The sequence below is a fragment of the Cyprinus carpio genome, chromosome A11 (genome assembly GCF_018340385.1).
Source record: "Cyprinus carpio isolate SPL01 chromosome A11, ASM1834038v1, whole genome shotgun sequence".
Taxonomy (NCBI): Eukaryota; Metazoa; Chordata; class Actinopteri; order Cypriniformes; family Cyprinidae; genus Cyprinus; species Cyprinus carpio.
Genome location: NC_056582.1, coordinates 14,603,015 through 14,628,594, shown reverse-complemented (window position 1 = coordinate 14,628,594; position 25,580 = coordinate 14,603,015). Strand labels below are relative to the sequence as shown.

Genomic DNA, 25,580 nt, shown 5'->3' with positions numbered 1-25,580 from the left:
TTAACTTATTTATTAACTTGATTTGATTAATTTTAAAATGATTTATATTTTATTTTTTTTTTTTTTTTTTTTTTTTAATTGTATATTATATTATATTATATTATATTATATTATATTACTTATTTGAAGCTTTTTAATACTTTTTGTTCTAACTTGAACGGATTGATTCAGCTTGTAATAACTGTGTCATATATTGTTTTATTTGGAGTTTCAACTTTCCCATAAAACACACGTCAAGTGCATGCGCATTGTCCTGCCAGAAATGAAGACTCCAGTGAGAATTGTGTAATATATTGGACGAAGGGATTTTAAATTGGGGGAGTGGGGGATCAAACTCCTCTTTGTTCTGCTCACTCACTTTATCAAATTACAGATGACTCCCAACCTGAGACAAAACCAATCAACTGAGTGTCCGACCCAAGGTGGCCACGGCCATAATAAATGCGCATGCCTGGGGGATGGAGGTCGCAATGTGCACGCGAGTTTGCATTTATAATGGCTGGATCAGCTGTGGGGAAAAGATTAAAATGAGCACACGGCCTACTCATTTCCATTCCCATCTGTCTGCTGACCTCGCCGTTGTGGCCCACACTGCGTCCCACCAGCCGCACTGCCCCTTGCTCTGCATCCAGACTGCCAACAATTCCATCCGCTTGTCCCACCCCCCCTTCACCCAAACAAAGCAAGTGCTACTTATTCATCCAGCGCAGTCAGGCCAAGTCATCCAAAGTCCATACCACATCACAGCAGTCGGCAAACAACCCCTGCTGCTCAGAATCAGATGCTCAAACAACACTGGCTACCATGGGTTTGACTTAGCCAAAATAGTCAAAATCCGCTTTCTGATGCCTATTCTCCGAGTGGCTGAAATTTACAAGGGCGGCTTGATGACTTAACAGTCCCCAAGAGATGCTGTCTCATCCCCTCCCTGGAGGGATGGAGGTGAGGGGGTGGGCAGAGGCTCTCAGGGCACCTCTATTCTCTGCCGTGTGACCTCTTGTTTAAAGGGCATCAGCTGGAGCTCTCCACTGGCTGATGCTGGGGTGAAGACCTGCCGCCTCTTTTGTTTCGGATAGCTTTGTTACTCAAGCCATCACCTCTTATTGTGTCTCTGGCTTTGTTTTGGTGTACGCTGCACGACCAATGCCTCCATGGTAATTAGTCTGTAGGCTTTTGTCTGTGTCTGCTGCCAACATGAAATGCATCCACTGTGGTATTCTCTTGATTTGGTGCCACAATAATGTTCATTGTCAGAGTAATGTAATGTAACCATGAATGTCATTAAATTAGGCGTCTGTTTTGTGAGCAAGTCTGCATGATTGGTCCATAAACTCTTGCACTATTTTTCAAGTCTTCCAAAGTCATTTGATACTTTTGTGTGAAGAACAGACTGAAATGTAAGTTGCAGTTCACTAAAAAAATCTCAATATTCACCCTTGCCCTCCCTGCAGGGTTCATGAATGAAGCAATGTTCTTTTGTGAATTAGACTGATCTTGTTCTCAAATTTAAGTAATCGACTCGAAGTGAAGAATTATCAGTAAACTGTTCCCATCAGAAAACTTGGAATATAGTGCATTAGTTGAATGGACTGTTTTCATGATGCTTTTATGGTGCTTTTGCATCCATTTTAAGCTTGAAAGCTCTGGTCCCCATGCATTCTAATTGCACATTTAGATTTTTCTCATTTTGTGTTCCAAGGAAGTGGTGTAGTGTTGATTTGGTACCACAGAAATATAGATTTTTAATCGGGATGCAGTTAACCATGAATGTCACTAAATCAGACGTCTGTTTTGTGAGTAACTCTGTATGATGTCTGATGACGGCATCAGTTAAGGTTTAGAGTTGCGCAGGCTGGCACTTCCACCCGTCTGTGGGAACAGATGGCAGAATGATGGTGGTGGTGTTTTATGATCAGTTTCTCAGATCAGGCCCCTTAGTCAATAGCGATCATCAACTTCATGATTAATATGGCAACCCATCTGTTCTGGAGATGGAAAATCCTGAAGTACACAGCTGCCACTGTGCAAGAAACCAAGTGCCTTAATTGAGCCCCTTGCAAGTTCACTAATCCGTAACTGCTCTGCGAAGTCCACTCGGTCAAAGTTTCATTCCGATGGAAATGGCTTAAATGTAGCTTTAGTGCTTTAGCTTTAGATAGTGTTGTATCTCTCGCCCTTAGATGCACGCCCTTGTACGACTTCGTATTCCCTCCCTGATCCATCCTCATGAGCTGGAGGATGCATTTTTATTTAATCTACTTGGAATTTCAATTAATTCTTGGCCAGCCAGGACAAATTTGGAATATTAAAGGAGTGTATTCCTGATCTGAATGTGGTTGAATTACAAATATGCACCAGTTTTATTTCAGCCAAAAGAAATGGTGAGGAATCCAAACAACCCATTGTGTCTTGCTTACAGTGATTATTTAAAATTACATTTTACACAAATACATCATACTAAACTACTGCTGAAAGAATCTGGCATTCTGAGACATGCTTGAGTGAATTTACTTCCTACAGCTGTCGACTTCTGTTAGAACTGCTCGGAGAAGGGTGAGGACTGTGTGGTAAAAATGTTTCCTCAGGGTCTGTCTGTGGGATGATGCAGCTTCAGTCTGTGTGCGTGTGCCATATGACAAACTGGCATGTTGCTCTCGCCTACAAACCTCCCACTGACCGCCCCCAAAGCTACCATGAGGATAAGCTCGTGGATCTCAAATGAAGTTGATTTTTTTTTTTTTTTTTTAAAGCATTGTTTAGTGCACATGTACAACTGTTGCTTGGTCACATCCGTGCACGTCATGAATTGGTATTCTGCATCGATGAGGAAGAATGAATATTTTTGCCATGCATAATTAAAATGAGTTTTATGTCTTAAAATGTTTCAAATCATTTTATACTATAAATAGTAGCAGTTAATGTCAAGAGCTGTTGTCAAGTTAGTGCACGTGACTTATTGTGCTGTGTAGGTGAAGTGTTCAAATCCATCCGCTTACTCTGTTTTCCAAACTTGCTCCCCCCTCATTGTTTCCTGTCCAATCTCTGCTTCCATCTGAGGCCTTAAAGGGAATAAAAATGAAATTCTCCATTATTTACTCACCCTCATGTCTTTCCAAACGAACTTTCTTCTGTTGAGCATAAAAGGTGAAATTTTGAATATCCTGGCCATTCTTTACAGTATAATAATTGAATGGGTCTGCCAAACTTCATAATGGTAAAAAAGCACCACAGAAGTAACATTAAAACCATACGACTCTTGTACTTATTTCAGGTCTTCTAAAGTCATTCGATACCTTTGTGTATAAAACAGACCCATCTGTAAGTCGGAATTCACTAAAAATCTCACTGTCGGCCCTTGCCCTTGTTCATGAGTGAAGTAGCCAGTTGTTGTTGTTTTTTTTTTTTTGTTGTTGTTGTTGTTTTAGTTTTTTTTCTTGCAAAACCAATCTGAGTTCTTCTTCTTTTGTGAATTAGTCTGATCTGGTCCTGACACAGAGTTCCAACGAATAGCTCACTGGAAAGGAAAATTAGTAGTAAGCACTTCAGTAAGCGCAACATAAGTTTTGGTCCATTTCCCTTGTAAAGCTGGAATTTTAAAATGCTTGGAATATAGTGTGTAAGTGGAACGGACCGTTTTCATGATGCCTTGCATCCTTTTTAAGCTTGAAAGCGCCAGTCCCCATTCATTGTAATTGCACATTATTCCGATTTTTCTCTGTTTATGTTTCATGGAAGCATGAAAGTCCTATGGGTTTGCAACAACATGAGTAAATAATGAATTTATACTTTTAGGTAAACTGTTCCTGTTAATTAAATTATGAGCGGGCTGAGTTTTCTAAACCACACAGTTAAAGTTGCTTCTTTTCTAGGCTAAGGAAAAAAAGCTCCTTTTTTTTACGTGAGCAGTCTGGGCCTTTTATGTAAAGAGGGATTTTGTGTTTTTAAGCAGCCCGTGGCCTCTCGTTCACTCCTCAGAGGCACGCAGACGGCTCTCGCTCCACGTCCAAGCAGCATTATTCAGAAAACTTCTGTGATTGGAGAGTCAGTGTAGTTGCTAAGCAAAGCTGCTCTTCCTGTGCTAAATAAGAACTTGATGCTTCCTGGCTGGTGGGCTGAGGAGAGCGTGCCAGCTCTCTCATGCTCGCTCACGCACTGCTCACTCTGCCTGTCTTCCTCTCTCACACACATACACAAACAAGTCTCTGCAACACTCATATCCAGGCCTTCTCGTAGTGATTGTGTTATTGAGGAATACAAGGCTCTGTCCCAGCCTTGCAAAAAAAAAAAAAGTAATCATGATGTCAAGATGACCTGATCCATAACCTCCATTTCCCTATGCCTCTTGGCTTCGGATTAGTGTGAGTCTGTCTCTCTCTCTCCAGCTCTCTTGGTGCAAGGATGGAGGTTTTCCTGCATTTGCCCTATCTGTGTTTGAGGCTTTGGGTTATGAGGCACATTCAGATTTTTCCAGAAAGGCTGATTCACTCCTCCAGCCCTCAGACAGCTGGCAAGGCCTCCATTTTCCACTCGCTGCGATGGTCCACCACAACATGGTGTTTCAGAAATGCTTCTGGAACGCTCGGCAAGATGGCGTTCTCAGAAACGGAAAGTTATTTTGCTTTTATATATAATATCAAATGTATTGTTATTTATTGTACTGCGTCTTTCTAAAGCTAATGCTATGAAGTAACAGGTTTAGTCAGTAAAAATAATCTATTTAAAAATGTTCCCTTTTCAGCAAATTGACTACATAATACATGCAGTGAATCTACAGTTACTTGAAGGGATAGTTTACCTGAAAATAATAAATTCTCTCATCACTTACTTGCCCTCATGTTATCATTATTTTTCATGCAGTCACAACCAGAGTACTGAAAGTTTTAAGCTTCAAAACATTTACCATAAATATAAAAAGGCCTGTTCACACCAAGAACTCTAGCTGTAAAGATAACTATAACAATAACTATATTAGCATCCACAGCAATGGAAGATAATGTTCTGTTTATTATAAGCATGCGCTGCTCTTTTGTTGTCTGCCTCTTTAAATGTTAGATCCAGTGGATACTGATTGACTGTCAGTGTTTTTCTCATTCATCAACTGGAAAAAAAAATGTTCTGATGGTTAAACGGTAATCAAATCCAATGAATAAAAAAAATAAAAATGACAGTAGAAAGGATACAGAAGGGAGAAGGACACTCGTTCTTCTATGTTCCTCAGTGCCACCAACAAGCAGACCCCCAGTGGTTTGAGTGTGTGCCAGATTTCTGCGTGGCACTGGAGATCAGGTATTAAATGCTAGCGAAGCACAAAGAAATGGTGTGCTGTTAAACACGTACTAAATTTCTGCTATTTGAGCCTTTAGCAATGCGACGGCGAGGCCTGGAGCGAGAGCCCATATCAAACGCATTCTGCACGGCTGCCTCCTCGCTCTATAAAGCACAGCGAGGTTGTGTGGGACTATTTATCCAGTACCAAAACTGCTGCCACTTTCCTTTTTTTTGCAGATGACACCCCCTCACTGGCTACTCTAATTCCAAGCATCTGTTCCATCGCTTCTGTCTCTTTCTCTATTCTCTCCATTTCTCTTAGGAAAGGGGTTTATTCAAACAGCCTGATGTGTTGTTACAGACATGTCACCCTCAATTACTCAGTTGTGCTCTGCCTTGGCTTCTTTCTCTCTCCTTTTTGTTTTTTTATTGTTTCTTTCTGTCTGTCTGTTGTTTTTCTATCTCTCTCTCTGTCTGTCTGTCTGTCTTTTCTCTCTCTCTCTCTCTCTCTCTCTCTCTTTCTCTCTCTCTCTCCCTCTGGCTTGTAGGGCAATGTGATAGCATGCTTGTACCCAGTGTCTGCTTTTATTTATAGTTCACCAGTGACCACAGACCTGGGCAGCCTGAGCCCGGTCAGGCCAGAGCAGAGCAGCCTGAAATAGGGAGCTTCTGATCCCATAATGACCTAGCTATTATCAGGCCTGTGTCTTAAATTGGGGACCAGCTATTGTGGTCAAAGAGGACAGAATATAGCTTATAACCTCTCTTTCAAAAAGGCTGACGAGGCTGAGTGTGAATGAAGTGAGGAATGTGAGATTGCGGTGTGACTGGACTGAAGCACAGAGCTTTGATGTGTGGTAGACGTGAAGTCAGTTTGTAAAAGATTCGCTCAGCATGCACAGCGGAGGTGATAGATTCATAACCAGTTGCCATGTGAGCTATCCAAGGTCTTTTTTCTGTACACTTCTTTTGAATTAATTTTAAAAATAATTATATAATTTAATATGATGTATAATATATTAGAATAAATACACATTATATAAAAACATACAGTGGTTGTTATGATTTCTTAATATTTTTAATGCAGTTTTTATAATAAAAAAAAACAGTAATATTAAGAAATAGTACAATTTAAAATAACTTTTTTATATTTTAATATGGTTTAAATGCATTGTATTCCTGTGATGGCAAAGTTGAATTTTCAGCAGCCATTACTCTTCAATGTTACAGGATCCTTCAGAAATTATTCTAATATTCAAGAAACATTACTTACCATAAATGTTGAAAACAGTCGTACTTATTGATGTTCTTTTTTTTCAGTATTTTTAGATAAATAGAAAGTTCAACAGCATTTGTTTGAAATATAAAAATGTTTTTAATGTCACTTTTGATCAAGTTTACATCCATATGCACGCATGTGGACACACTGTCCATTTTTTGCCATGTTTTTTTTTTTCTTTCTTTTTTTTCTGCAGGTCCTGGCTACGAACAAAAAAAAAGGTTTAGCTCTATCTGGAGTCTTATGTAAGTTCATACCACAGGACATACATATAAAAACTTAGATGGGTATGATAGGAAAGAAATGTCTGGGTCAAACCCTGCAAGCATGAAATACGACTGCAGTAAAATAGCCATGAAGGCATTTCTGCGCAAACAGTCACTGGAAAATCTGCGGCTACACGTGCTGCTCAATTCACACATTTTAGCTGGTCCTAACTGTACGGGCCTCTGATAGAATTAGTCTTTCCAAATGGATTAGTCACCCTATCATCAAGTCTTCTCCCTAATTTATCTCCCTTTGTTGTGGTGCAGGCTGTATTAAATGGGATCAGGGGCCTTGGCCAGAGACAGAGGGAGGAAGTGGCCCTTTGTGTGCCTGGCAGGTGCGCAGGGGTGTAAAATGACACCGGCATTTGCTTATAGGGGGGTTGCATGTTTGAGGCCGAACCTGTTGGTTTGGAGGTACAATGGGGAGTTAGGTTGGGAATAAGTTTTCTACCAAACTCTCTCTTTCTGGCTGTCACTGTCTCTTTCTTCACTTAACCAGCCCCACAACTGGATAAGTGTTCCTGAGATGTCCCAGAAACCCCTGCAACTCCACTTGAAGCCTTAATCAAAGGACTCCTCTGGGGTTGGCAGTAAATTCTTCAGGCAAATGTTTTTTGCACTCTCTCCGTCTCTCTTCCTCGCACTCTCTCTTTCTTCTGCATTCCCTCCTCTCTTAAGTTTTCTCCTCTCACATCTGGTGAGCAGTCCTTGTCTGCTTTTACTGTGCTGAGGTCATTCTCATCCTATGAGGAAAGTGAAACCTTATGAGGGGAACTGCCAGGGACATGCACAGCTAGGAGGGGTTGTTACAGGCCACTTTAGTGGGGCTCAATTTTTTTATGCTTTTTTTTTTTTATTTACCAGTGTCTGTTAACAAGGCTGTTCTTGGCTATTCAGAAATGTAAGTTGTCTTCATCCAAAATTTTGGTCTGAAAATCACATATGTACCACAGAAAAAAACAACTCTGAGATGTATGGAGCACTAATGAAACGTTTCATGAGAGAAACCCACCAAGAGCAGATTTCGAAGTATGTTTTTCGCCTCCCCACCGTCGTTATTTTTTTTAAAACTGGTTTTTCAAGGTCATTTATAACACTGTATTTTCATTGAAATTCCTGACAAGCCTTGGCTGCGTTTTGCTTGCAGAAGGCCTCACTGTAAAAACCTGAGACAGCTGTGGCCGCTAAAGTGTTCAGCATTCAGCAAGGAAACCAAGTGCTGCATATGCAGAAAGTGGGAGACGTTTCCTGGAATGCAAACAACCTCCCTGTCTGATTTTTACTTAAAATGGGCCAAAGAGGTGTCTTTTGGAAGGATTGTGTCTTTATTTAGATAAGAGATTCACACTGGCCTTTATGTATGATTTCTGTTCTTCTTAGCACCACCAGTTCAGTGTCTGTAATCTCACTCTTCTTTCTTCCTCTCCTCCTTTCACATCTCTCTCCTTCTTTTCCACCAGAGAATATGAAGAAAATGTGCTGAAGCTGTATTTGTCCCTGCTGGCTGACACAAATGCAAATTTAGGGCTCACCTCCCTTCTTTCAATTAAAGCTTCTCATGAATATGGAGTTTTCTGTCCATAGTGGAGAGAGACGCTAAATGAGTGCTAGCCTGTAAAAATATGAAAGTGACTTAAGCTCAAACAGTTGAAGAAATTAGAAAGAAGATTAGGGATCAGGCTGAGGGCACATGGTGTTGGTAATCATATTTATGCATATTAAAACCCAAGGGGATTTTCAAGAATGCATGGATAATGAGTCTCTTCGGCTGCCTTCAGTCAGATGTTGCTGATTAAACTGGTCAAATGCTTGTATCAAACCCTGTTAGATCAGAAAGAGTTTGGCCCTTCTGTTGTCACTCTTAAAAATACTTATTTCTCATCCCGCTTATTTTACTTTCTAAACCGCTGACTTGTCTTAAAGGTTGGGAAAAAACAGGAAACGTTTTATGCGTTGTGCCTGTTCGTTTACACGACAACGGCGTTTTGGGGACTGAAAATGCATATTTTTGAAAACGGGTTTCAAAGTGCAAGTTTTTGAAAGCGCCACTGTTGTCGTTTCATTGTAAACACCCAAAACAGGAATCTTTGAAAACGGTGATGTCCTGCACAGTACGTGTCAATTTTAAAGATAAGCGCGAACAAACACACAACAATGGCGGAGTACATGGTACTGTTGTTGCTGCTCAAGAGTTTGCTAACGCTTCTTCAGCAAAGTGTGGATTTACTTCACCAATATTACAACCAACAGCGGAGACGCATCATATACACACGGCAACAGGTACTGTTTACTAACCAGGTGACAGCACCAACTACTGGCCTGGCATACGTAATACAGCATTTTTGGCAGTTTTTGCGGATATGTGTAAACACAAATCGTTTTGAAAACGTTGTTATGTATACGTGATATTTCTTAAAAACACAAGGGGAAAAACTTTTCTGTTTTTGACTACATTGTTTCGTGTAAACTTAGCCTCAATGAGGAGAGTGTTAACCTCTATCACTTGAACTGCCCACAGTCCCAGCACCCCTAATGGTCCTGGAAGCCCCTGGCCGGGGTTGTTGGGAGGTCAGGTTGAATTACAGGACATACACAACAACACAAGCCTCCTATCACCAAAGAAAATAAAATAGCAGCTGAGGTAAGAGGGTGGAGCTGATGACAGTTGTTTTGTTTTTTATCAGGGGTTGGGGAGGCAGCTAATGTCTTGAATTGATAACTAGCAGAGAATATTATTGATTGAATTAATTTTTTTTTTTTTTTTTTTGTGGTGATCTTCCACTTGTAAACTTCCTTTGACCTGGATGAGGGCAGTGAAGAAAGAATTTGAGACAGACAGACAGATGCTCAAAGAATAAATTCAGCAGATATTAAATAAAAATAGAAATTCAAATAGATATAGATATTCAGATAGATATTTAAATCAATAGATGAGACAGATAGCTATTCTGCTAGATATATAGCTACTGTAGAAAGAGAGTGAATGTCAGTTTGCCGAGGTCAGCTGGTTTTACTAGAGCTGGAGACAAGTCCAGAGACAAGGGGTCCAGGGGCACACAGACTCCCCCACCATCTGGCATCCATAAAAGTCTTGGAAGTTGGAGTTTTAGGAGTTTTTATGGCCTTACAGGGTGAGACATGGCAAGGCACTCTGGATGCCCCTGAGCTCCTCAGCTTCCTCCACAGCCCTCTATTGCAGGTCAGAAGTTCATTGCCTTTCTCCCCTTTAAAAATACCTTGGAGCTTTATTTGGTGGGAAGTGGGTTTTATGCAGGCATCTTTTGCATGTGTCTGTCCACGGAGAGAATTTTACAAGGCAGGACAGCAGACTGATTCACACAGATGGTGAGAAGTTGGACCCTGGTGAGTCAACGAATGAGTTTTGTGTCGATATGCGTCATCATGTGCCTCATCGATTCATCTGAAACTCCAAACAGCCCCACTGACACGGAACAGAATAACAATGAGACAGAAGTAATTAAAAAAAATATATAATCTTTTTCTTGGTCTCAATTCAAAATAGCATTATTATTCATGTATATTATGTTTCTACAATCATTTCGAAAGGTCATGAAACAAAAAAAAAATATTTTGGAATTCATGCATGCTGCCTAAATTCCTGTCTTGGTATTCTACCGTTGTACAATCCTATCTTGTGTGCTTTGCTCATTGGGCTTTTCAGGTCTGATCAAGTCTGGATTCCTTTAGAAATTATACCCTCCACAGAGGCTGAACCAACTTTAACACCTTCAGCAGCTCAAGTAACAATGCCCTCTCGTAAATATCAGTTAACAGAGAGGGACTGAATCAAACTGAGAGGTTGTTAAAAGACAAATTTGATCCTGTATTTTTTTCATTAAGAAATCCAGTCAGAAGCACAGTGACCTTCTTCCAACTTCTTGGCCTTGTTTTTGTTTCCGGTCTCATTTCCATCTAGTGTTTCTCAGCGTGGTTGAGTTTCCAGTCTCTTTATGGCCCCCACTTGTTTCAGCATCCTCTTTGGAGGGCGAAAAATGCTGACAGTGGAAGAGTAAAAACTGTGTTTGGCAGGCACGCCCTTGAAGGTTTCTGTGTCACTCAAGCCCATTGAATTTTTAATTATTTCCTGGCTGTGGTATTCTGCTCTACTTCACTAGGGCGCCTGGCTCCGTGCTGTCTCACAGCTCAGATGGTAGACACTGTGTTAGACATTTGTGGTTAAATCTGCTCAAATCCTTAGACGCCTGCTTTGAGCAGGTGAGACCTTGATTTGAGGGGCTTTTTTAAAAGGATAATTCACACAACAAAGAAAATTCTGACATTTACTCACCCTTGTGTCATTTTAAACCTGTATGACTGACTTTCTTCTGGAGACAACATAAGAAAATATATAAAATATTAATCATATTTGGATAAATATGATAAATAATATTTTGATAAAGTTTTCAATTGTTGCAGTCCATGCAATGAAAGTCAATGGGGACATTCACTGTATTGACCACATTTTTTTAAAATATTTTATTTTGTGTTTAACAAAAGAAAAAAGTCCTACAGATTGGGTGAGTAAACGATTTCTTTTTTGTGTGAACAGTCCCTTTACTGTAAGCCACTCTATCTCAGTCCCTGAAAATGTGGTGAATCCTAAAGCATGTTAGTGCACATGCAAAACTAAATTTACCATATTTACAGCGCCAGCGTTTCCTGAATGGGGTTCTGCTGGAGAGAGACGGCACTTCCCACTTCACTATGAATCCCGCACACAGCTTTTGTCTCTCAGACTGATGCATTTAGCATTCAGATCCATCATTATTCCCTGCCCGGCAGACAGTAGTAATGTAATCTCTGTTGATTTACGGGCAGAAGTGTACATCCCAACTCCCAACAGCTGGATCTGCTCTGTTCCAGCGCTGTCTGATCATGCCTATTGGATTTGCCCCTTATAATTATCATAATAATGACATCAAATGTATTTGATGCCAGGACCTCTGATTGCACTTGACAAGAGTTTCTCCAGGCTGGTGAGTTGCACATCAAAGACACATTCTTAGGGTGGAGGGTGGTGCGGTTCGAGGATTTGGCCCGACATTTATTGAGAGGCTCTTAACATATTTCAGGCCGTCTCTCCCTCACTTTCATGTCATGTCGAGGTCTCCTAAGTTCCAAGAGAGGAAAAGAGTAATAAGAATGAGAGCAAGAGCGGGAGATTTCAAATAAATGGCTGGAAATAATGATCTCTGTTCTGAGTTAGTGGTTACATCAACAGCAGTGATTCAGGGAGGAAAAATGTGTTTTATGTCTCGTTAAGTCTCTAGGCTGTCTGCAAAATGCATTAGTCCTGTGGAGCAGACACAGGCCAGGGCAGAGGGAGGAGCCCAGGGCTGTGGAGGGGGGAGTGCTAGAGGATAGAACAGCCGCAGTCTGGGCCTCCAGCCTCCTGGCTAGACTGCTGAAAGTTATTATTGAGTTCCTGAGCAGAGCCTCTCCTCCCTGCCATACTGGTGTCTGTTCACGCTGTACTCTCCTTCTCTCAGGCTCGCTGTGTGGGTATACGTGTGTGCGCGCATGCGTTTACTGGCTGCCAATTCACCATGGCCTTATACAGTAACGCAGCACACACACTAGCATTTTTAAAAGGAATCTTCCAGTCTTTTTAAGAATTAATGGTAACACTTTGCTATAAAATTCAATTGGCTGACATTTGTTATTGCATTTGGTATAATGAACTAACAATTAACTATTTTTATGGCATATCTTAATTTATAAATATAAATTGTTTAACAGATTTAACCTTATTATAAAGTATTTCTCTCAGCTTATTTGAAGGTGATCTTTATAAAAGTTACTACAATTACATGTTGATATAATACAATTACAATTACTTATCAGGGCTCAATTTAAAAAGCTGTCAATAATCAATAAAGATAAAATTTAATAATACTGATTTATTGTTATTTCTAAATGATTTAAAAAATGAAAGCTTACATTTTGTGAGTCAAATTGTGACATTACAAAAAGCTTACTTCAAATGAATTGCTTAAAATACAGAAAACTCAAACCAGTGAGTTTTTTTTAATTTTGTAATTTAATTTCTATAAAATATTTTTATATCAGTGCATATGCATCGTAAATGTTGTAGCATATGGTCTTATAAGGTATAGAACGCAGTACAAACATATGAACAGACACAGACTGACAAATGTCCCTCAGCTGTTAGTGGACAGGCCACATGGCCAGTGTGGATTGGTGCTGGGAAAGCTGGGAGATTACATGCAAACCCTAGGCCCTCTTTTGAGGCAGGGCTCAGAACAGGAGCACCGGGCCCTAATCCTTCTGACCAGATCAGACTAAACAAATTAACGCATAGAGCAGTGTGTCCTCAAAACTCCGGAACATACACACAGCAGACTCAGGAGACATTTATATAACATACTGGCCTGTATCTTCATTCTCTCTCATGTGTCAGACCTGAGCTGGTGCTGACTCACTGGGAAGATACTCTAACCATCAGCCGTTTTGGCACATGTTAAGAAACACCAGATTATCCACATTTTGGTTCAAATTAAGGTACTTCACAGGCTTTATGGGAGCGGAATGCTAGCAAAAGAACATGTTTAATGGATGTCAGCTGTGGGGGTCCTTTTAAAACGTGTCCAGAAGACTGCCTGGCTAATGTTAGCCGCAGAAGCAGGGCTAGGAGAGGGTCTGATCTTTGAACGCCCTAGAGTGGAGTCAGAGCCGATCTCAAGATGTTTTGCAGTTGCTATGGAGAAAAACATTGGCCCTTTCAGATTCAGAGGAGTGCTTTAAAATGAAAATGGTCCAGGAAAAATAAATTTACAGGATTTTTACAATTTAAATGGTCACCAAAATGGTTTGGTTACCAAAATATCTTATTTTGTGTTCTTCAGAAGAAAGTAAGTCATGTGAGTGAATGATGACAGAATTTTAATTTTTTTCCATGCATTCAAACCTTTTAGTTTCATGGAAGATTTCATGCATCAAATCTGTATCTTTTGACAAGACATTCAAAACAAAAACTGACTGAAACCAGACACCATCCAAGCTTTTATTTGTAGGATGCATTGTTTTTTCCCACCATTAAGTTTCCTGTCCTGAAAGAGTAAGCGTCCTCCTTTACTGCTTTATTGGAGGAATGAGCCCTTCTGTTTCCCTTTTAATGTCTTTATGTAATCATCTGCTTTATTAAACTGTGCTGAATGTGTTCCATGTTGATGTAGATACAACTTCATGGAAAAATGGAAAAGGGATTTTTCCAAAATGCAAGGTTTCCATGTACAGATGTGACGCCGCTTTACACAATGCTGTAATAACACCGAATTTCAACCTTGTGTGTCTTGTACTTTGGAAAATCGCTCAATTACGGAGTTCTGGGCAGTTTTACTCAGCGGTTAGCTCTTTTTCGCCCCCCAATTTTTTTATTTTTCCTTCTACCATACAAACCTCTGTTTTTCTTCTCTTGTCTCTAATACTTCCTGTCATTCTACGACATCCATTAGCACTTCCACCTCCATTCTGCCGCACTTATATTTGTTTGGACAAATGCTGGGGGAACATTGGGCTTTCAAAGTAACTGTAAAAAGCAGAACAAACTAAAATAATCCATTCCCAGCCTTGGCTGTATATCAAACCTTAATTATAGGGCCCCCTCCCCATTTCTGCTTTGCTCGCAAATGCACGGGCCCTGAGAGCGTTTCACAGAAAACTGGCATGTTTTTCATTACTGTAGGTCCACTTGCAGTGATTAGCCATAGCCTTAAATGGACACACTCCGGAAGGTCAAGTTATAGTCTCCGTCCTAAATGGTTGCACGCTATTGTGCTAGCGCTTGGAGTTGCACGGAGGATGTCTGCACCGTCTTTACAGCATCCCTGTGTTGTCGATCATCAGTGTTGAGACTGCGTCAGGGGTTAAGAATGCCGAAGGGTGGTTGGAAGCAGTAAATTTCAGATAGATTTATAGCCTCTCTTGAGCCAATTACCAGTACACTACCCCTCCCCTATCCCAGGGCAGACACAGTGAAGGTGCTGTGGTATCGTTGAGATCCTAAGCACTGACCCTAACTTCACCCTGCCGCTTCCCAGCGGGAGCTTTTACAACTTCAGCAGCCTCTCTGTACCCTGACACCTCCTGACCTCCCCTTGGCATTCACTCCCTTATCACCCTTCCAAATAAACCCAGCACTGCACCTTATTTTTTGTTATTTGCAAATTGTTACCATTAATTATTGCCATAAGTCCTCCGTACACAGTGAAGTATGAGCTTTGGAGTGTTCTTCCAGGAGCATTCTGAAGTGCCTGGGTGTGTGAGGGTTAGGTGTTGCTGGAGGGAGGGAGTGATTGAGTATTCAGTGTCTGACAGACCGAAGCAGCTCCCTGACAAAATACATAACCTGTGTGTCCTGCCCTGTTTAACTGTTATGATAACTGATAACATTTAACTGATTGATCGCCGGCTGGAGCATTACGTACAAGTGCAAAAATAATGCATTGGTAGCATTCCATGTATGTGGCGAATATTTCTTTAGTGTGTGTCCTTTTAAACATTTATCAGATTTCTTTTTTTTTGGGGGGGGGGGGGGGGGATTGCTCTCGCTATTAACATTTTTGCTTTAGTTTCTGTGATTTCATTGCATCAGGCAAGAGATTTAGCTAGCTGTTAGCAGAGACAGGAGGGGCTCTTCAGTGAGACGCACAGCTGCTAACAGACGTCCACACTCTCACTGGAGGAACTCAAGCCCCATCTGCTCAGTCAATCACTCAGGCACGAGAGCCAAAGCCGGCCAGCTATTCCACCCTCTGCACATTGAGACAGCTAGAAACGGCTGATAGAAAGGGCGGGAATATCACTCTTCCACTTAGTGTTGGTTCAGGGGCTTGTGGCTGCCTTGAAGCTCTTCTACCTGACATGTGATATTATGACCCTCTTTATTTTGAGCCCTCGTGTTGGTATGGTGAAGTGGCGATTCAGTGAGACTTTAATCGTCTTTCTGCACTTAACCGCTTGTGCATTAGCATTAGAACTAAAGCACACATATTAAAATTGAGGCACGACCAGCACGGCGAATGTTGTGGGAAATTTGTCTCAAGATGTCTTAAAACCATAATACGCAGTTGGGACCAAAAGTCTGAAACCACTAGTGAAAATTATTTTTCTGATTTAATGCAAGCATTTCATTACAAATTATATTATCAGTACAATTTGTAAAGTTGGATTTAATTAAAATCAAATTGGTTCATATTTGATCTATTTTTGATTTTTGTTCTCTCATAAGATTTAAAGAATGATCCAAAAAGCATTTTGTCCATCAGTAGAAGCACAACATCTGACCAACTGTAAAAAGATATTACGTGATCAATGTCACAATTTGCAGCATAGAACTAGTGCCCTTTTTTACGTTATGTACCATTTTTTTGTTTAATTTCTGTTTATTTCCCTACTTCAATGTAAAAAATCCCAGATTGTAAGTGTGGTCTTATACATCTGAACCCCACTGTAAACCTATACAGCTTTTCTTCCCTCAAAACAATCTATCCCATTCCCACAAAAAAACTGAAAACATTCTAACAGACACAGATTAGCTGCACTGAGAGTAATAATCTTTAGTTGTGAGTGTTCAAAGTTTCTACAGACGTTGACAGTAATGGATTTTCTTTTTCCCATCTTCCCCTCAGGCTTCCTGGTTTGCATGTTCCTGCATTATTACTGTTCTAAATGTGAAGAGAAGCAGAAAGGCATTGTGTGAATATATGTGTGCCTTGTGGGGTGTCTTTTCTCCGCCTCAGTTGTAAGCATTACTCTTCACAAGATGTTTGATCAATTTAAACACATGAATGCAATCCATTTGAGTATTTGAGTAAAATTTGAGTATAGCTGTTGTATGTATGAGTTTGGGGATACTTTTTATTTACAGTCTGAAGGTGGACTACTTAGTAGAGGACTTAAGCGTCCGATGAGACCATACCCTTATGTGCCTGCTGGAATATGGCATATTGAAGCAGATGGATTCCTCCATCACTCTCAGAGCAGGATAATGCATTACGCTCCGCCTTTACCTCAAAAGTCTGTTCCATCTTCAGCTCAGACAGCAGCAAAACTCCAGTCCAAAGGCTATTTAACACAATCCAATCAAGATTGGTTTTCCCTAAGGCTCCCTATCTGAGTTCTGGAAAGGCTTCTGGAAGAGGATGGACTAGAAGGAAAACATGAGGCCTTTTTTTTTCTTTCTCTGCACTGAAAGTGGAAAAACTGGGGACATTTTCAAATAGCGACGATCTGCCAGCTGACACCTGGTGACAGCCAAGCTTAATATGAATTGTGAGACCCTCCATAGCACTTGCACTAGCTTGAGGACAGCTGGCATTACCTTATCCTTTCTCTCTCACACATACTCTTTTATATAGACACTTTCATCCTGTATGGTCTTCCAGAAGCCTCCTCAAATCAGAGCGCCGGTCTCCAGCAAGTCTCAAAACTTTTACCCAAGTGTGCTTCACCAGTTTTGTCCTTGACTTTGGCAGAGTGCGCCAAAGCACACACAGATCTGGGGATTACATGCAGGATTTCCATGGGGGGAAAGAAAAGCTGTAATAGGAAACTTGTTGTGCCTGGTTGCTGTGCACCATCACCACTACAGTTCTTTCAGGCGGCGTAGCGCATTATTGTGAAGATGTTAGTTGCTCGAGTAAGTTCAATTGAGCAGACAATTTTTGTTTCACGGCAGATGCAATTCCACTTGTTTGGCTTCCAAGTATTATCAACAATTTGGAGCATTGCACCATCTCCCATGAACACACCGGATGGTGTATCGCAACGAATGCAAGTGGAAGTCGATATTTGCTTCATTAGTCATTCTGAAATCAGAAGCAAAGTGGTCAGATGTTATCCAATCCAGTTTATGACATCATGCACCCATGGCTCTTGGATGGAGCAATGCATTCCAAAGTGTTAAACAATATTTGTTTGGGACATCTGCATATATTGGACAAATCAGTACCAGCCCAGTCAGTACCAGCAAAGTAGTGATGCATGATATATTGGTAGACTCTTAAAAATAAAGGTTCTTAAAGGAACATTTTTATTTATTTATTTTTAGTGTGAAGAACATTTAAAAAATCTTTTTTTCCACTATAAAGAACCTCTTGTGGATTAATAACATATTATCAAGTTGTAATATCTAAATAGCATTATAAATTATTAGTTGTGTTCTTATTTGTAATTTGAAACTAAATGGTATATAATTTTAATAAATGCCATTTACTATTTATCCGTTATTCATTGGTCATTGGTTATGTCTGCGCAAACATGCACGTTTCATCTGTGTAAGTTCAGCCTCATGTTTGCCGTAAAGCACTCCTTTATAACCTGCCTTCAAAGAAATCTTGCACAATAGGCAGTTGAAAGGGCATAGGATTGAATGGCCACTTTAAGAGTAAGCCGTACTTGGCCTTCAAGTATACATTCCTGCAGCTTTGTGTTTCCTCTGTGGTCCTGCTCCTCGAACCCACCCACTCACATTCAGGAACCAGACGCTCCAGGTTCCCACAGGGCCATCAGCCAAAGCAAGCTACAGAAAGGAAATGTGGCCCTCACTCACTCACTCTTTCAGTCACTCACGCACTCCGTCATTAATGGAGCCCTTGTTAGTTCTTTTTTCATTTTCTCACATTTATATTTATGCATTTAGCAGACGCTTTTATCCAAAGTGACTTACAGTGCATTCAGACTATACATTTTTTACCTAACATGTGTTCCCTGGGAATCGAACCCACAACCTTTTGTTGTGGGTTCGCAATGCTTCTTTTATGTTTTATAAAAACTTCAAGTCTGCTAACGCAATGCTTCTTTTAAGTTTTATAAAAACTTATTTTAAGTTTTATAAAAACTTTGTTTGTGTGGTTTTGCCCAGCTGTTTGATAGTCTGCCCTGCATGTGTGTCACAAGACCACACGTTTGATGTGGTTGTGAGCGAGTGCCGTGTCACAGCTGCCCTGATTTCAGATCAGCGGACATTATATCAGCGGCTCTCTTGTGGTGTCTGGGAGGGTGCACAGTCAAAGACTATTATGTCTGGGATGCCCTGGTCTTCCTGGAACTTCAGACCTCAGGAAAGGAACAAACACAGACAGACGTTTTATGTTGGATATGCGGTGGTTGTTCAACACTTGAGTCATGTTTTGACTTTTCCCATCTGCATTTTTTGAAGGGGGAAAAAACAGTGCTTCCCTTTGCGCAAGGCAGGCAGGCCCCCAGACTTTTTTTAAATAAAAATAAATAAATAAATACTGGAGAGCCACTGGTTCTTGATTAATGCGAACAATCACAGTACAATCATGCTCTGAATCATTTTCAGAGGTTTGTCATATTGAAAGAGAAGACAAAAACCTGTCAATTATTGTGTTTCCCAATTGCTTTTACCCTATTTTCTAAAATAACCAATAATACTTTAGTAAAATATTTGAATAGTTTTTTTAGAATACCATTTATTACAGAAGAACTGATATGATTATGTGTGTTCACTTGTAAATACCATTTTATTTAGACAACAGCAGACGACATTCGCGGTTCAGTGAAGGAGTCAGTCAGTTGCAACGGTCTCACTACTCTGTGATATGCTTTAAGAAGTGGCTCTCTAGCTTTAAAAAAACTTATAGATATATTTCTTTCTATTATTTCTAATTTCTACTATTTTCTACATTAGAAGTTTACACATCCTCTGTCATTCTGTGCCTATTTATTCATTCAGAAAGTGTATTGAATCGGTAAGAGGCTCCTCTCACAGCACTACACTCAGGCTGAAGAGTTCTTGATCATGAATTGGTCTGCGCTACTCCATTCTGTACTCTCAGAAAATAAGTGTGTGCTTTGTGTGTTCCTTGCGTGTGTGTTTCTCGGCTCCAAGGCCCACGTTACCCACTGGACATAAACTAGACATGGAGGCATGTATGTATTTGCGTCTGAGGCAGATCCGCATTGAAGGAATGAGCTCCAAACAGCCCCAATCACATAACATGCACCCACGCTTTGTGATAACAGTTAGGCTTTATTATTAGAATTCTTATTATTAGTATTATAGTATTATAGATTGGCACATAGAGCGAATGCTAAATAATGTGTACTACAAGATTGCTGTTACTGTAGCAGGTATGAGACAAAATCCAGCCCGACATCTCCCCCTTGTGTCGCATTATATTCAAAGACTGTTTCTGTTAAAGCCGCAGTCCCTGAGCTTATTTATCCAGTCATAATTCTCACCCATGTGGTGTTTTTCACCTAAAAACACCACGTTTCTCATTCATTGTGAACCATTTTTGTATCAGCACCTCTACCTGACTTTATCCTCACCTAACTTTCACACTAACTCCAGCTGTCAGGATGCTCTGGTAACGGGGGTGTTTTAAATTCCTGAACTTGAGTCAGAAAGGCACAGGTTTGGGCAGGTCATTGGTACGGCAAAGGTAAACACATCCTGGACCCGACAAGCTGAAACCTGAGGGCAAAGGGGAGGATTTACTCGCTGTCATCCTTTTTTTTAGGAACACTTTTTAGTTGCATGAATACCTGTAGTGTTTGGTTTTTGTTTGTACTGATGCTAAATTTACCTCTGATTTCTCTCAGATATTTGCAGAGAGCTGTAAGTCGGTTTGACACCTACATGGTCAAAGCTGTACCTCAGTGCTGGTGTCTTGCCTTCACAGGGTGTTATTTCATCTCACAGACTGTTTTCTTTTGCCTTCTTTTTATTTTACAGGCATACAGTCCCATTCCCTCCAAAAAGTCCAAACATGACCGCTCTAGATCCCCATCAGTGGATAAAGCAAAGCAAGCTGATTGGCTACAGTCTCTGGCTGCATCTGCAAATAAGGTTGGTTTTATTGACTTACTGTTTTCTTTATGAATTACATTATCCTCATAGTGATAGAGATGTTCCTCTTTCATATTTTGTGTTTTTTTTTTAAGATTTTTTTTTAAAGACTTTTAATTTTAAGCATTATATATATATATATATATATATATATATATATATATATATATATATTATGACTTATATTTTATATATTTTTTTATTCTATTATTTTTAATTATTTAGTTATATATATTTAGAGCTATTTTAGCCCTCTGGATTGTGAATTTATTAGTGTTATTAGTGTTGATTATTATGGTTATTTTATCATGTAGTCATAGATATTGAAGTTAGGGGTGCACTAATATTAAAAATCTACACTAAATCTTTTTTTTTTTTTTTAACACTAAAAATATAATCAGTAATTTTAAAAGCACCAAGTGAATTTAGGCATCACAACATTATAATACAGTATGAAATACAATATGAAAAGTTTCTATTTATTCTGGGATTTGAGATAAAGATTAAATTATTATTATTATTAAAGATTAACTTTATATATTGCATCCCTAATGTAATCCTCTTAATTTTTTCTATTTAGGATCTTAAGTTCAAGCAAAGACCTTCAGCCTTCAGGCCCTGGTCTCCCAGAGTTCTTTTTGCTGAGCAAGAGACACCTAGCCACACATATGAGAGGTATTTCACAAGAACTACCATTTGACCGTTAATGTGATTATAGCATTAATACATTAATGATTCACCATAAGAAATTTAAGCATCATCTCCACTGTGCAATACATTTCAATTAACATCTCATTTTTCCCTGACATCCAGATCGCTTGCTAAAGGACAAGACAGCCTGGTAGTCCCAAATGTGTCTCTTGCCACATTTAAAAATAATGAGCAGCCACCACAATGTTTCTCTCAGCCCACTGAGAGCTACAACACAGGCAAGACAGAGAGCTCAAGGCCAAGAAAGAGGTGGGCCTCTGTAGAAAGACAATCACAGCCGGTGGCTGAGGCCTCCCTGCCCACTGCAGCAGGCAGACAGCATCCTCTGGAGAATGAGGACTCGGATGCAGAAATTGAGGTTGACAACTGTAGCAAAGGTAGGATGTAAAAATAAAACATAATGGCTAATGGAAAAACATTTGCAATATCTGGCAACTTTTTTTTACTGGTGTATTATTTTCTGATTCTAGTTCGTGCCCCCCGTTCCTTGATGTCCCCTCCCTTTACCTATGGCATTGGGGAGATGAACCTCAATGCTTACAGCACTGCAGAGGTGCATGATGAGAGGGTGAGACTAGGGGCGGTCCCTTGCTCTGAGCTGGAAGTCCTCAAGCAGACACTCTGCAGTGACCTTAGCTCTAAGGAGGCTAGAGAGAAATTCCTAAAGGAGATCATCCGCATGAGTGTGAAGCAAGAGGAGAAACTAGCCGCTGCACTGGAAGCCAAACGAAGCCTTCAGCAGGTACTTACTGCGAGGTCCAAAAGTCTGAAAATTCTAAATATAATTTGAAGAATTTTGTTTTTAATTTCAAACGAAACAATGACTTAAAATAAAGGACAAAATATTAGATTTAAATACTCAAATTATTCAAAATTTTATTTTTAGAATAGTTCTAAATATTTTAAATTTAGAATGTTCTGCACCAGTGTTATTGTTAAAGGGATACTCCACCCCAAAATTAAAATTTTGTCATGTAATTGAAATAAAGCTAAAATAAAATAAATTATGATTGTTCAATACAAAAAATTGATACTGAAACTGAAAATTAATAAACTAAAGCCAAATACATGTTAAAAATAAATACAATAAAAACATGTAACAACATTATGAAATCAATTTAAAATAAAAATTTACATTTAAAACACACAAAAATACAAGCTAATTCAAAATATGAATAAAATACCACAATAGAACATAAATAATACTAAAATAACACTGTTCTGCATGATCAAATAAGCACATTTGTAACAATGTCTGAGCAAATTGCTTTGTACACAAGGTGTCAGATTAATGTGTTACCATTGAATAATACTGACTGTCTTTAACAGGAGCTGGAGTTTGTCAGGGTGACTAAGAAGGGCAGGCTGAGGGAGGCCATTGAAGCAAAGCGGAACCTGAGGAAGGAGATTGAGCGCCTCCGTGTGGAGAGTGAGAAGAAGGTGCGAGACGCCAACGAGTCCTGCGGCAGGCTGAAGAGGGAGCTGGATAGAGAGAGGCAGCTCCATGTGTGCGATAAGGGCTGTGAGGCAGGACGTCTGAGGGCCAAGTATTCCTCACAGGTGAGATTTGGCACATCCTGTTGGTGTGTTTTAGCACAGCCAAGTACAGAAGGTAAAGTTACACTGTGTCCTGGCCGATTAGTGTTTTAATGGCTGTTTTCACTAGTGGTTTCACATTTTGGACCCCATTGTATATAATAAATTATAACGACAGCAAATGAGATGTGCATAAAATTTGCTCCACTTCATCATCTCTTTTTTACTCTATCAGATTGAAGATCTGCAGACAAAGCTCCAGCAAGCAGAAGTGGACCGCGAGCAGTTAAGAGAGGACCTGCTGAAGGAGCGGGACGCCCGGAACAACCTGGAGAAGGTCGTCAAAGAGCTCCAGGAACAGCTGGGCCACAAAGCAGAGACGGAGGGACACGCCATCACAAACACACAACCAACTGAGGGAGAGAAGAAAGAAATGAGAGAGGAAGATGTATCTTAAACATTTAGAGTTACGTGTTCAGTGTATGGCTGTAGTTGAAGACTTTGATTTGAGGACGAGTAGAGGATGCCTCTAAAGCCAACACATTTGTGGACAAAGTACTGGAGCACAGGAGAATGGTAATGAAAAACAAGCGTTTTACAGTGTATGTTTACCAAAATGGAAACAGTAACCATAAATCATGAACTCAAGTAACTGGAAAGAAGTTTGGTCGCTCCTCGAGAGGAGGACGCTCAGAGACGGTGGCCTCGCATGTAACTGACTCTCCTTCAGTTAGCTACTTCAAGCTAAGCTAAGGATTTTTTGTTATAAGCTATTTAAATTTTTTGCAAAGATACTTGAATAATATTTGGGAAACGAACATGTTTTCTATTCACAATACATTGACAGTAGCAGGTGAACAACCTGCTAGTGCCGCTGATACTCTGTAAACTAGAAAGTGTTACAAGCCAGAGTTCTACATAGTACACAAGTATTGTCATTACAATATTCTGCTCGCTTTTATTTGACCTTTTTTCACTGTTGTATTGAAATAATTTGCATGAGCGACAGTGCTTTGGTGCAGCAAAGCTTTATTATAAACCTACATTCAAATGAGCTTTTTATCTTAGTATTTTTAATTACCATGTACTTAAAACCCTATAGTATTGGCAACGATCAATATGGGCTGAATCCAACCCTCTTTCCTGAACTTCAATATCAAGTATTATACTTCAATAATTACCAGTTTTCGCAGTCCAAATTAACACTACAGCACAGGACATGATATAGATCACTCCATGCTTTTTTTTTTGATGGTGAAATTATTATTATTATAATTTTTTTCTTCCTCAGAATCATAATTATGCTCTAGTGACAAACATCCATTTTTAGTCACTGGTTTTAGGGCTCAGTTAAGGTTAAAAATGCTGTTAATCAAAATAACATTTCTACTTATATAGAAAATAAGGATATATATTTTTTTACTTTCTACCAAAAAAAAAAAAAGAATTGCACTTTTAAGAAAAGAGAGTTGTATTGTGTATTTGAAGCCCTCTGTTTTTTTCAGATCTCGGACACCAAGTATTGAATAAAGAAGTTTTCATACATATATGTTTTTTTAATATGTAGGTATGATAGATTGCTTTATACTTCACTCTAAATGTTTTTGCTCCAAACCAATAGACTGTATGTATGAAATAATGTAACACAAAAATGAATTTCTCCTATCATATTTTCAACTAGAGGGCATTTACTGTATAAAATCCTTATATAATATTAACAAAAAAAATCTTAGATCATTATATTTCTGAATAAATTCAGCCCCTTTGGAAATCACTTTATATAATTACCAAAGCAAAGTTTCACATTCTGAATTTGTGGTGGATAAATCAGAAATGTGACTGATAAACTGTAAAGAGTATTTGCTGAATTTCTAATGATCTTTTATCTCCATTACCCCTGTCTCGAATAAACCTGCAGTAATACATATGCTAAGTTCTCCATCGCTCTATTTATTCTGGGTACATTTTTACTTCCCCCTCTATATAACGAGATCTGTATGCTTGCCTATGTCAGTTTTAACCTTTTCATGTTTTCATGCATCACACTAGAGATGGGCATTGTGTTCAGGGTCTGGTTATAGTCTTGATTTTGATGTGGGTCATTTTCGTCACTTGTTTTAATGTTCCCCCATGTATAATAACATCATTAAACAGAACCAACCATTCTTCTTGTGTTTTCTGATATTTTTTGTGCCATACAATAATTAGGATTATATAAATCTAAGGCAAATGAAGAGCCTAGATTTGACAGCAGCATTTTATTATTTTTAATTTAATTTCTACTTAGTTTTTGCAAGACAAATATAAGAACATGTAACCCTAGTTATATATATATATATATATATATATATATATATATATATATATATATATATATATATATATATATATATATATATATATATATATATATATATATATACATATTAAGAATAATTAAACCTTCATAAGACAAGATTTTAAAAAAAGTATAAATAATTTTTTATAAGAACAATTAACACTGGTTCATAAAACAAGATTTAAAAAAATTAAAATAAGCACAAAATATATTTGTATTTTACTTATATTTTGCAATTAGAAATAATTTTTATAAGAACAGTTAACCCTTGATTATAAGACATTTAAAAAAAAAATTATATTCATAAAAAATGTAAAC

At 39.1% G+C, this 25,580-nt stretch overlaps 1 protein-coding gene across 1 annotated transcript in view; it reads left to right on the top strand.

The window, feature by feature from the left end:
- The window catches only part of LOC109074762 (ski oncogene-like), a 29,780-nt gene extending 5,309 nt beyond the window's left edge, over positions 1-24,471 (top strand). The window contains exons 2-7 of the mRNA XM_042766431.1: positions 20,564-20,677; positions 21,258-21,352; positions 21,491-21,765; positions 21,859-22,130; positions 22,718-22,948; positions 23,160-24,471. Coding sequence (XP_042622365.1) covers positions 20,564-20,677; positions 21,258-21,352; positions 21,491-21,765; positions 21,859-22,130; positions 22,718-22,948; positions 23,160-23,381 — 1,209 coding nt within the window. The 3' untranslated portion in view covers positions 23,382-24,471. The remainder of the gene's footprint in view (positions 1-20,563; positions 20,678-21,257; positions 21,353-21,490; positions 21,766-21,858; positions 22,131-22,717; positions 22,949-23,159) is intronic.
- The last annotated feature ends 1,109 nt before the right edge of the window (positions 24,472-25,580 follow it).